The 13,537-nt window shown below is 45.6% G+C and overlaps 1 protein-coding gene across 1 annotated transcript in view; it reads left to right on the forward strand.

Moving 5' to 3' along the window:
- Positions 1-6,695: 6,695 nt before the first annotated feature.
- LOC122368058 (insulin gene enhancer protein isl-1-like) overlaps positions 6,696-13,537 on the forward strand; it is a 66,625-nt gene continuing 59,783 nt past the window's right edge. The window contains exon 1 of the mRNA XM_043341672.1: positions 6,696-7,129. Coding sequence (XP_043197607.1) covers positions 7,105-7,129 — 25 coding nt within the window. The 5' untranslated portion in view covers positions 6,696-7,104. The remainder of the gene's footprint in view (positions 7,130-13,537) is intronic.

Below are 13,537 nucleotides of genomic sequence, written 5' to 3' on the forward strand. Positions count from 1 at the left end.
AGAACGTCCATCAAGATGGCTATCTCAACTCAAATCTAATGTTAAGGTGGGACAGTCCCTTTCAATGCTCAAAGTCACATGTAAAGGATGTGCAATGTGCATGTGAGAAAATGTAATGCTTAAAGTCACCAAGAAACTGAAAAAGGCGTAAAAACGTCATGTCATTGCCTATGAAAACAAAAGATAACCAAATCGGGCAAGTGGAGCGGGGAGGGGGGGGGGCTGGTTGCTGCTTTTATCCACTAATTGAACTAGAGCTTCGCTAAAGAAGCGAGTGTGCGCGCAAGCTTTCCCATCGTAAGGTCTCAGGTAAACTGGCGGTCTCTGAGGTCAAGACACAGGCCTCTCGCCAAAAGTCCTGTTTTGGTAAATAACTTAGTAAAAAAAGTCGCAGAGCCGCAATTAAGAGAGTCTTAGTCCTCGTCATGCTCAAGGGCGTCAAAAACCTACTGCTTGTTCGCAAAAGGCAAACTACATAGGAGTGGTGACCAAAGTCAGGTCGAAGCCGCTCAGGTCACGACACTACGCTAGTAGAAGAAAGTCATACCGCACATCAATCGATTCGGCATGTCGGCTAAGTAGGGCAATCGGTGGCTTTCCTGACTACTTCATTGGAACGCATTGACGAAAAAACTCTGATGACCTCAAATGCCCCTACCAACGTCATGTAGGGCTTCACGCAACACACATATAGCCATGTAAAAACAGAACAGGTATGTACGTGCCTTTTTTCTTTTTTTGCAAAAATTGTTTAGCTCCAAGCTCGTTTTCGAAGCTGTTACTTGAGTTGTGGCAGCTTCAGCGTCTCGCCAAGAATTTCTTATGGCCAAAATCTTCAATTTAACCCGCGCCCCGTAGGGCTACCGGCGGACCCTACCACCCGTAGGGGGGGGGGGGGGCGGCGTTTCGGCCCCCCCTAAGATCTCGGACATTTACCGGCCGATTTTCCAAATTCAAACGGCGTTCGATAGCCCCAACCGGGAACTACCTTGTGACCAAATTTCATTGACCTAGGTCAAACCGATGACGTCACAGGTCAGGTCAAAGGTCGGATTTTCACCGTTCACAGGCATTTCAAGAATTGTGTTGTGAAATCGAGTAAATTGGTAATTTATTGAAAACCATCGATGGTACATTGTTCGTCAAACACATACTTTGCTATCTGAGGTCACTGATACCAGGTCAGGTCACAGCGAGGTCAGGTCACCGGGGGTCACAATATGGAAGTGTCGTGTGATACATGTTTATGGTCCATTTTACATGACAAATGCGATTATGTGGGTTAGGCAGCCTTTGGGGCCAGCCTAGGTCACGTTTTGGTGAAGGTCAGGTCAAGGTCAGGTCAAATTAGGTCAAATTTCAAAGTTGATATTTTTGCATTAAATGGGTATCGAGTCAATGCAGCTCGTCACGGGGAGTCTAATGGTGGTCTTTGTTTTGCTCTACGATGTCCAGAATTTCCCAAAATTGAGTTTGAAAATTTGACGTCATCATTTTTGAACAGTTTTTTCGCTATAACTTGGCCAAAAAAAAAACAAGGTATTGATCTGAAATTTGGTATGTAGATAGAAGACAGTAGGTACTATCACATATATTCCGGTTTTTTCGAAACTCAAAAAACTTTTTGGATTTTTTGGCAAATATATAAAAAAAATGCTTTTTTGATTTTTGGGGTCAAAACTCAAAAATTTCAAAAATCCGAGATAGCAGTTCTGTAGCTCTGTCAATTTTACACCTTTTATGTCCTGACCATTTTTCTGTATCTTCAAAGCTGTAGGCCTGACAGGTCTTCTCGCGAAGGTCTTTTTTCGGTCGAAAATGACAGAACATGACGTCATTCTGACGTCATTTGTGGCCAACCTATCATAGCCTCTGGAATTTTTTTTCATAATGTGTAAAATTGATGCCCGGAGGGGTCCTGAAAGTTTGGTGGCGATATTTCAAGCAGTTTAGGAGATATCGACGGAAAAGGACGGGGGGGGGGACGTTTCGGCCCCCCCCCCTACGGGGCGCAGGTTAAAATTGTGCTCGGTACATGCATGGAAATGGTGTCTTGAAAAATGAGCACACTATGATGACGTCATTCGCGGCAGCTGGCACCAAATTTCCTTGCGATGGCATGAAGTGTCGACAAATTTAGGAGAACTTTGTTGCTGTTTTTTTTTCACTGTTTCCGAGGTCAAAATCGAGTAAGCGGTTCTCTACAGGGTAGTTACACATTACATTGCATTGTTGTGACAAGTAAATTATATCTTTAACCCTCGCCCGCACATGCCATTTTCCCATCCTAGAACGCGCATGGGCGGGGGGGGGGGGGCTGCCACCCCCCACGCCATTTCGTTCCTGCTGGAGATAGAGCTTCGCAGCAAATACCAATAGATTCTTTGGGAGGAGACAAATCCAATGGTGCCCAATTTAACCTCATTAGGTCAATCATTGACCTTCCAGGTCAGCTCAAACTAAAAAATGTTGCTGTTTGGGGCCACCGTTGGAATATCACGTCCCTGTGACCATCATATACCTACCGATGACGCTGCATGCCGTTTGTGGTGCCAAGCCAGCTAGAACAGCTCTTTGTCACACTATCCGACTAGGTTTCCACTAGCTGTGGTCATTTCAGGTCAAGTTAGGTCAAGGTCGATTATTTGTGTTTATATGTCTGTGTGTGTCTGTGTGAATACTGATGCGTGCACCGATTGGTTTGTGTGTCCCTATTACATACATGGGATCATGAACTGAGAAGTGTTTACCAAAAATGCTGTAAAAAACGTCATGAATATACATTCTTGGACGATACCGCGAAAACGAAATATTTCTATCGAGAGTTTTCAAAGGATTTCATGCACGAGGCCTTGGCCGAGTGCATGAAATTCTTTGAAAACTCGAGATAGAAATATTTCGTCGCGGTAGAGTCCTAGATTTTATTTCCTGTATGTTTCTTTATATCGTTCGTTATTTGCTTAAAAAGGCCGAAATATGCATAAATAAAATACAGTAACATTAACTACATGTTAAATACTGAAATACTGGCAGTTCTAATTACTTAACAGTTCAGCAAAGCTTACAAATTTTCTTTAAAACAGAAGCCCTTGATGAAATCAAGCTATCCAAGAAAACCATCCAAGAAAACGTCTCGCGCAAAGTTTCTTGGATGGCTGGATTGCATTGCAAGACTGCATCAAACATACAGGAAAAGTAAATTAAGCTAGACTAAAATGCAATGTTTTTATATGACATAGGCTGGCCTTGACCTTGAACCTGACATCTGTACATCGTCGAATAACATTTTCTATGATATGTAGTAGGTGATCCGTAATACTAGCAAAAAAAAAAACGAAATCAAGAGCCCTGTTCGGGTCCGCGCAAAATATTTTGCTGAGTGTGAAGTCACACATGCGATGATGTCAGCCGCCTAGCTCCGCCCATGCTCCGCCCCCTCTCCGCCGGTTCGCAAAGCCGAGGGCCACGCGACACGCGGCGAACCGTGGCGCGGATGGACTGGTGTGTTTCGTTCAGTTACTAAGTAAAATGCGTTCAAATGTGGTTAATAGCAATGTGCCACTGAAAAGAAAGATAATGATACCAAAACAACACCATACTAACCACTTACAATAAGAAATATATGAGGGTAAACTTTAATCCGCGCCACTTTCGCCTCCTGCAGCTACTATTTTCTTGTTGCGCAAAACTGAAAGATTTTGCGCGTGCCGACGTCACACATGTGACGTCATACGCCGTAGGGCGGAGCCTGGCACCCGAGAGACCCCTTCTGCGCATGCGTGGTGCAAAATTTTGCAGTAGGATGCGCTGCCCGAACAGGGCTAAGGTGTCAGAAGCTCACAAGACTCACAGCCAACGCAAGATGTTGGGTATTGATCATTTAGGTCATGACATGACCTGAAGAACAAGGTCATATCTCCGAAACCCAAAATTACAGAAACTTGAAATTTTCAGTGGACGCTGAGAATGGATAGAAAAGCAGATATACGAAAAATTAGGCTTCTAGCTTTAAAAATGTTTAGTACAGAGCAGAAAAACTACCTGGGGGTGGCAACCATCCCCCCTCCTCCCATGTGCGGGCGAGGGTCAATCCACAAGAAATCGTTCTGGTAGGAGCTTCCGAATTGTTTTTTACACAAAATTTCGTCAGCGTGTCGTAATCGGGTTACAATGTCGATTACCACATGTCAGAAAATGTACTTGGAGCCAAACCACTTTGGAAAAAAGCGGACTATAATCATAAATTGCAAGGAGAATGCTAAAAAAAGTACGTTTTCCGATCATGGATGTCTGGAAAGCACGCACTAACAAACATTTCAGAATCGGCAATAACTGGATCCTTCCAGAGAAGGTTGAACCAATGGTCAACATTGTAGATCATCTAGGTAATTCCACAATTCCACCAAGTAAGCTCAAAGTGCAGCATTTTTAAACCTTATTAGTGAGTCTCTTTCTCACAGGAAAACGCAAAATCTTTTGGGAACTTGGAAGCATATGGGCGCATAGTGTCAGGCTACTTATGCAGTAGAAAATACAGAATATTTGTGAGGCAAGAGGATCAACACAAACAGCCAGCACATACATACATGACATGCGGATTGCGGAAACCAGGGAAGAGCTGCTTCCGCCAGCTAGGCGTGCAACGTTGAGCTAGGCCTCCTGACGTTGGTAAGCCGTGTTTCAAGCCATGCTGCGCGTCTCATCAGTTCTGTCCCTGTCGGCAGTGGCTGTGAGACCGGGCGGCCGTCCAGGACCACACAGCACACCGTGTTTCCTCTGGACTCGTGCCAGCACCAACAAACAATAAACAACAGGTCGGCAGCGACCGCCGCCGGCGAGCGTGGGCTCGAGCCGCAGATCGCGTCAAATAGACCCTGTCATCGGTCATCGGTGACTGCCCCGACCGATCAGCTGTTCGGGAGCAGCGACTGTCCAACAAGCAGCTGTTCTAAGAGCCACAGCGACTGCTGAATTGACCAGCACCTATCCCCTGAGAAGTGAGAACACCTCATGACAAAACGCCTTAACACTCTTAGCATATTTTTGTTATAAACGGTCATCCATCGGGCCTGCAGAGTGAAGCTGTTTATTATCCGAAGCAGCTAAAACAAAATACTGAACCATAGATAATTGTCGTTCAAGAATGGCCGTGATCTACACAATGCGAGCTTCATTGGTGAAGGTAACGATTGTGAGTATTTGATATTGACGAGAGAAATTTGTAGAATATTTCAATGTAATGCCTAGCCAGATAGAATTCACTGCTCTAAAACGGAATCCAAAAACACAGCTAGTTGCTGGCGTGAAGTCCAAAAAGACGAAAAATAGTTGTGGAAATTAAGGTTGGGAATTCGGTGAATTGTGTCCCTTTTCCAGCGCGTCCTTGTAGCTAAGATTTAGACTGACAAGTGATATGACGAGCTCCCTCTCCGTGTCTCTTCCCACTACATATCTTTTCCTTCGGTTTTGTGTTGTATTTTCACCATTGACGGAACCGAGGAACACATTTTGGGCAGTCGCCTCTCCAACAGCGCCGGAAGTTCGTGAAAGTACGTAGTGTTCCTAGAATGGAAACAAAGCAAATAACTTCTGTTGTAATTTGCTTACTTTACGGTGCATACCAGCATGAACAGGGGCGGATAATTGTTATACTCCCAGGGGGTGCTTTTCAGCACCTGGCGAATGGAAGCGTATAATTTTTACATTGAAAAACACATATTAAGGGGAAAAGCACATATCAGGGGAAAAGCACATTTAGGGGTGCTCGAGCACTCCCTAAAAACCCTAATTGTCCATCCGCATGAGCATAGGCATAAGAAAGGAGCAACCGAGAAGCTATGGAAACTTGGGAACGTTTTTTTATGAGCATTGCCCTCTTCCTGAGTCTCCAACCACCTTTCTGGAAGTGCCAATAATTTCCAAATAGCTCGTGTGATCTGTTGCCCCATACGTGCACCCAATTTTCCCCTCTTTCGAAACTATCTCTTTCAGAGTTTCTTTGCAAGTGAGCCTGAGAACATGTCTCGATCGATCGGCAGTAAGGAAACGATGGCTTCAAATTTGATTGAACAGGCATTTAGTTACTGTACCGATATTTCACACCGATGTTTCGTTGCTGTTGTTGTTCTTGTTTGGCATCTCATTTCCGTAGATATATCATAGCTGATTAAGCCACGCACATTTTAGGGACACGCTTGAGCTGGGACTAAACTGAGAAAAAATCGAGTTTATATGATGCCCTAAAAAAGAGAGACAACGAAAATGTTCAAAATTCTCCAAAAGCACTTACCTACACTTAAAGTGAGAATCTAGTTCAAGTTCATGATCCAAAGTGCAATTCAAATTCTAACAATTATGCTTCGTTTTCGGATTAAACTTGGTGATAATTCGGTAAACTACGAAAATAGCACACAAACACGCTCCGATGGAGCACGATACGCTCTATATCGAACATCGATCTGGGAGTTGGCGTGACAATGTCGGCCTCCGGGCCACGTGGACCCGTGCCGGAGTGTATTTCCTCAGCGCCTCTGCCCGCGGGCGCTGGCTCGTCTCCGGGTCCCGGCGGACGAAGGCGTTCCGCCGCCGCCGCCGCCGAGCCGGCGTCTCCAATCAATGCTGGCCAGACGGCGGGCGGAGCGCGACGGTCACGTGACAGGGGGCGGGGCCAGCGGGCCGGGAAATGGCGGCGCCCTGTCAGAGCGGCGCCGGCCGGCGGGCGGAGCGGCACCAGCCACCAGCCACCGGCCACCAGCAACCAGCGGCCACCACCAGCAACCAGCACCGCACCAGTGATCAGTGCCCAGAGATCGGCAGAACCCGCGGTCACGTGATTAGAGCCCGGCCAGTGACCTGCTGCGGCTGGTGGTGACAAACCACCGGCAACCATTGGACATCAGCCAGCAACCATTGGACTGCGACCAGCAACCACTGGGCAGCAGCCATCCATCATTGGTAAGCAACCAAAGCCCATCGCTGGTCAACCACCAACGGTCGGCAGCCAGCAACTGGGACCAGCCACCAAACCGTGGGCGTCATCCGTCAACCAGCAACCAGATCCAGCAACCAGACTGGACGACAGGCCGCCACCGTCCGCCCCTCGCAATGGGCGACCACACCGGAGCTCACGGTAAGCAGGAGCCAAGCGTCTTTCGCTAATCAGTGCATGTGTTTACTTGAACTAATTTTAGCCTGGCCTTGGCATGACCTGTTTGACCTGACACGACCTGACCTATCCCAAAGATGCCCACGTTGAGGCTGCTAGCGGAGGCTCCGTCTCGCCGGCGGCAGAACCTGGCGCTCCTGCTACCGGGATGGAAAAGCTTTTAGTCGCTGTCAGGCTTATCATGTCGGAGATAGGAGCGAGCGTTTGGCCGGATTTTCGTGCTAATGATGTGGTGCCGGCTGCTGAGGGTCAGCCGCAGGGACGCTGGTGGCCAGCGCTGGTGGCAGAGCTGACCACCGCGACCAGCGCTGGTCACAGCAGCGCTGGGCAGTGCCGACCGCTTCCAAACGCCCAGCGCTGTTTTCAGCTCGGACCAGCACTCTCTTTACAGTGCTGACTGACATTCCACCTGGAGCTGCTGATGATAATTGGTCACATTGAATGTTCTTTCCATGGTTTAGAGTCTGCAGTAAGGGTCTGCTTCCATGCAGGCCCTAACTGCATGCGGCTGCGCTAGGACATCGCCTAGAGGGACTGCCTCCGCGCTGGTCGGAAGCGTGAGCTGACGGATCTCCCAACGATCCGAAAGGTCAGCCACAGCACTGAAGGGGCTGATGCTTGATTACCATCCAGCACTGCTGATGGGCAACCTCAATGTCTCAACGCTGGTCAAGGGGCTGAGTCCAGGGCTGCTAGGGCTAGCAGTTAGCACATAGCTGGTTCAACGACAATCAAGACTCAACGTTTAGATACTGATACTGAATCTGTCACAAAGTGAACAGAAGTCAGCCGAATAAACACTTGGATTGGCTTCTATTCATAGCGTATCAAGCAGTGTTTCTGAAGGTAGAACTGTGACTGCATTGTTCTGCTCATTGATGATGAGTTGAACTACTTGATCCTTGGGATAAACAAGGACTTGAAAAGACTCAAGAGTGGATAGCCCATGCAAGAAGCCCTTTATTGTTCAATGTGCACTGAGGTGTGGTGATATGTGAAGAGCAATGGGCTGTTTTGAAGTTGCACCACGATAGGAGACTAAGCCAGATTAACCGCGGACCTACACAAACTGGCAAAACATTTAACATCAGAGGATTTATTGCATCAAAGTCCTGCAAACTTTTGCTATAAATAGCAAACTACTGGCTGGCCGCTTTCATTTGCCTGAAGAACTTTGTCAATAAAAGATAGCCAACACCTAAGTGGCATAACACATGTGCTAAAGACAGTTTGATCCATCCAAAATCAGCTCAGATATTGATTTCAGTAGCTCGTAGTCAAGCAAAGTTTCCCCTCGCGTCAGCCCATGTTATGCGGAGGCCACTGAATTGACTTGCTCCAAAAATCGTCGGAACACACAAAACAATCAACTCTAAACATAGCTTTGCTGCAATGTTGCTATGAAAGCTCAAAGTTCGACACAAGCTCGACAAGTGTCAATCATGGAGCAGCTCCATTGAAATTACTAAATGCTTCTTTTGGACGGATATTTTGCCCTTATGATGTTAAAGTTAGCTTAAAAGTAATTTCATTTGCCAAACCCGGAGTACATTTCGTCTTTTGCAAAAAAAGATAACGTCATGGCGTTACAAATTCAGAGGGGCATTCAAATGCATTAGCCCCTCTGAATCCAAAATGCTGCAACTTTGAAATTAAATGTTTTCGAGTTAAGGTATTTCTTGATGTTGTGAATGCATGCCCAAACTGGTAATTGCAAGCCAGAGATCCCAATTTGGCTATCTCAACTGAAAACTAATGTTAACCCTCGTACGCACATGCCATTTTCCCATCCTAGAACGCACATGGGGGGGGGGGGGTTGCCACCTCCTCCCGCGCCATTTCGTTCCTGTTGGAGATAGAGCTTCGCGGTAAAGACCAAAAAGATTCTTTGGGAAGAGACAAATCCAATGATACCCAGTTTTACCTTCTCAGGTCAGTCATTGACCTTCCAGGTTAGGTCAAACAAAAAAAGTTGCTGTTTTGGGTCACCGTTGGATATCAAGTGCGCTGCTTATCATATACCGATGACGATGCCGTTTTCTGGTGCCAAGCCAGCTAGAACCTCTTTGTCACACTACCCGACCAGGTTTTTGCTGCTGAGGTCATTTCAGGTCAAGTTAGGTCAAGGTCAATGATATGTGTTTGTATGTCTGTGTGTGTCTGTGTGTATACTGATGTGTGCACCAATTGTTTATGTGTCCATATTACATTAATGAAATCATGATCTGAGAAGCTTTTACCAAAAATGCAGTCAAAAAACTTCACGAAAAGTAATTTCAGCTTGCCTAAAACGCAATTATTTTAGATGACCTAGGTTGACATTGACCCTGACCTTGACATCTGTACATCGTCGAACAACATGTTCCATGATAGGTGGGAGGTAAGACTGGCAAAAAAAGGCCGAAATCAAGGTGTCAAAAGCTCACAAGGCCCATAGCCAACGCAAGGTGTTGAGAATTGGTCATTTGGGTCATGACATGACCTGAAAAATAAGGTCATATCTCCGAAACCAAAACCCACAGAATCTTGAAGTTTTCGGTGGACATCAAGAAAGGATAGAGGAGCAGCTGTACGAAAAATCAGGCTTCTATCTCTAAAAATGTTGAGTGCATGCAGAGCAGAAGTACTGCTGGGGGGTGGCAACCCCCCCCCCCCCCATGTGCGGACGAGGGTTTTAAGGCGAGACGATTAAAAGATTTTTCTACCTACGAGCGGTTTAATAATTCTATCCGGTACCGCCGATATCTTTCGGGAGCTTAAAAGTAAAAAATACATTTTATATAAAAATGCGATATACCTACCTCAGCAGAGCCAGAGACAAAGAGAAGCAGAGACAGATGAATCTTTGAAAAACGGTCCAAACAATGTGATCGGTCTGAAATTGACAGGTTCATTGAAGATCAAGTCCCAAATACAACTAAAAAACGAAAAGGAAAATTATGTTTCATTGCGTTTCCATCCGCATACTGGTGAAAATAACGAGACGGTAAAAGGGCAGAAATGTCTACTAGACGTTTAACAGCTTGCTAATTGTCACTAGACGTTTAAAAAATCAGTTAAACGACATCTGATAATTCTCTCTCTTTGCATGTGAAGCAATTGTAACCACTCTCTACGGTGCGGGATAAGGGTTATGACCAACACATTACATATAGGCATACCTTCAAAAGACTTTTAAAATATCTTGGTTGCTGGGAGCATTCTCAAAGACGATGAAAGGTTGTCCATACAGTCCATAAATTATTTTCTAAAGAGGATGAAAAGGAAACTTAGAAGGAAAATCCCAAGTGAATATTTTACACGGATGGAGCAAAAGAGACTTTTCTTTTGTTGTATGTCGGTGACGTGGTCCTGATTATCTGCTGGTAAAGTGAACTAGTAAGCAAATATGCACATTCCGCAGTTTGTGGAGAAGTGAATTGCACATTTTTAGTGCATTGCTTAATTTAGAGAACATGTTTTTTGAATAACACTTGTAACTGTCTTTATCAGTTAAACATAGACATTTCTTATATATTAAACCGCGAGTAGGTAGAACAAATCTTTTGAACGTCGAGCCGAAAGGCGAGACGTGTAAAAAAATATACCTACGAGCGGTTTGATAATTTTATCCCGTACCGCCGATATCTTTCGGGATCTTGAAGGTAAAAAAATACATTTTATATAAAAATACGACATATATCAGCAGAGTCTGAGACAACAAGAAGCAGAGACAGATGAAGCTTTGAAAAACGGTCCAAACAATGTGATCGGTCTGAAATTGACAGGTACATTGAAGATGAAGTCCAAAAAAGAAACTAAAAAAGAAAAGGAAAATGATGTTTCATTGCGTTTCCCTGCGCATACTGGTGAAAATAACGTGACAGTAATATGGCAGGAATGTCTACTAGATGTTTAACAGTTTGCTAATCGTCACTAGACATTTAACAAATCAGTTAAACGACATCTGATAATTTTCTCTCTTCTGAATGTTTAAATGCTTGGAAAAAACTACAAACTCATTTGACGGATCATCTGAAGAAGCTTAATGACCCACGGTTGGGACTGAGGAGACATTGGTGTAGAAGTAGAAGCCGGGAAGTGTGGCTGAGGCAACTAAGGCCTTGAGTAAATTTAGCTATATAAGTTGCGAAACTTGTGTTCATCACTTTTACCAAAAGTCTCAACATTCCATGAAATTAAATTTTATGATTGAGGAGATACCGCTAAGAATCATGACAACAACAATGCGAAGACGTGTGTCCTTAGTAGTACATACATACATAGGTCATAGGTGTGTAGCGTTTCTCACAAAGTAAGACCAGAAGGGTGCTGCCTCCCCTCAACATGCACACACTCACTTTGTTTGAGGCTTCTACGTTCGTTAGAAAGGGCTTACAGATATAAACCGACAGATATTAGCCGAAGATTAGTGCGACTTTCTTTGGCGAACAATAAATTTTCAAATAATCGCTGCATCACCCATTTCCTTCTTTCAATAACATGCCGTACAACTGGTACCTCTAACCATGGATGGGAATTACCATTTTTATCACTCATGATAAATAACACATTTTTCATTCATATTAAATTCTAAAAGCATTTTACAAACGATTTACAACTAAAAATACTGAAGATTGCACACACTCAAACCTGGAAATACTTGGGATTTTAACTCATTGTTTTGCTCTGAAAACATCCTAATGAAAGCGTTCGTTGGGTTATTCATGAAAAGACTGTCACAATGAGACCAAAGTTCTGTTCTGTCATAGATGGGCCATGTTTCGATTGCGTTTTTGAGCCTTAGGCACTCCACGGGCTATCAAAGATATACAGATTTAAAAATCAGAAACATGTTCAACATCTCGTTCTCTTTCGTTTCTTGTCCGCAGAGTCTCTCCCCCCCCCCCCCCCCACACACACACACTACAATCACGCCTTTCCTTCCACCTTTTCAATGACGTCCTAATACGCCCGATTATGAACGGCTCAAGTGCGGCCCGTTGTTCGGTGGCCGGTGTTGTCTCAGAATCAGCCAGCTGTTACATCGCGTCACAGTAATTGTTAGCGCACACCGTTTTCACTGGGAAATAATCGCCGCCTTCCTGTCTCTCGTGTGCGTTATCACGGTGGAACATCTGACGAGCGGACGGCGCTCAGGGTCGTGACCGTGATGTGACCCCTGCTTCAGCTGACCTCTGGTGAATTCTGCTGACCTCTTATGACCTCATGGGACGGGACAGGGCATCTGTTGACACAAGGAGACAAGTGATAATTGAAGTTTCGTGAATGGGTTGAGATGAAGGGTGAACCAGGATATATGGTGGGATATGCTATAGAGAAAAAAATGATGCGGGATAGGAAATGACCAAAGAGAGAAAGCGACGACTTAGAAAATGCAGAACAAATGGGAGGTTTAGAATGAAAAAGGGCTGGGTATGTGAACATTTTTGTGGCATTATACAAGACGCGGCAGACAGTGATATGGAATGAAACGAGGCATGGCAGCAATGTATGGATAAAGAAGCACAGGATGAGCCCGGCCCGTAGTCAGTTGGTGAGACCCCGGCGATGTGCTGGTGCAGCATGCTCGATTTATAAAACCCCTGACCTGGACGGTCTGAAATTAGTGATTGGACGCCACCGCGGACTTAAAAGGGGATGGCAAAGTGCACGTCAGTTTGAACTTTGAAGAGGCATACTGTCGAGATGATATGATGGAGAGGCAGGGTGGGTGGGACGGGAGGGGATAAGACAAGAAGGGGGAAGCAGGACAGGACTGGGACTGGATAGGGGTGGAGGATAGGGATGAAGGAATAGGGACGTCAGACGAAGACAGTGCTAGAAACTGGCACAAAGTTGGAGAGCCTGAAGCACACGCAGATGCAGACTCAGACTCAGGAGAAGAAACGATGTTGACATCCAGTAAAGCAGATAAACTTTGTGCCGAAAGATGCACCGTAACGATGACGGCGGCGAACGTCAGAAGAGAATCGACATGAACAGGTGTTCGAGACGAATCAAATCCTACCAAACACCTTAGCGGCGGCTAATCCATCTCACCTCCATCCTCCTCTAGACACACGTTTTCACTCATGCGAAAAACAGCGGCCCTGGCTGCGAACATCCGTCATGGCACGGCGGCTAAAAAGTGGCGTGATCTTGCCCTGATCTCCGAACAGCTGGCTGGAGAGGGGAGGCGACATATGCCAGGTGAACTCGGACAAGATAAGATGTTATCGACTGACTACTCCCTCCGCTGAGCCGCTGCCAATCCCCGCTATTACCCGCTGGTTCCCCCGCTGTCCTGCTCTCTCAGATCGGGGAAGATTAGCGGCCAATATTGGGAGTGATGCGCCTAGTTCCGAACTCTACGACATCTAGTTTGGGCGC

The sequence above is a fragment of the Amphibalanus amphitrite genome, unplaced genomic scaffold (genome assembly GCF_019059575.1).
Source record: "Amphibalanus amphitrite isolate SeventyFive unplaced genomic scaffold, NRLGWU_Aamphi_draft 000919F_arrow, whole genome shotgun sequence".
Taxonomy (NCBI): domain Eukaryota; kingdom Metazoa; phylum Arthropoda; class Thecostraca; order Balanomorpha; family Balanidae; genus Amphibalanus; species Amphibalanus amphitrite.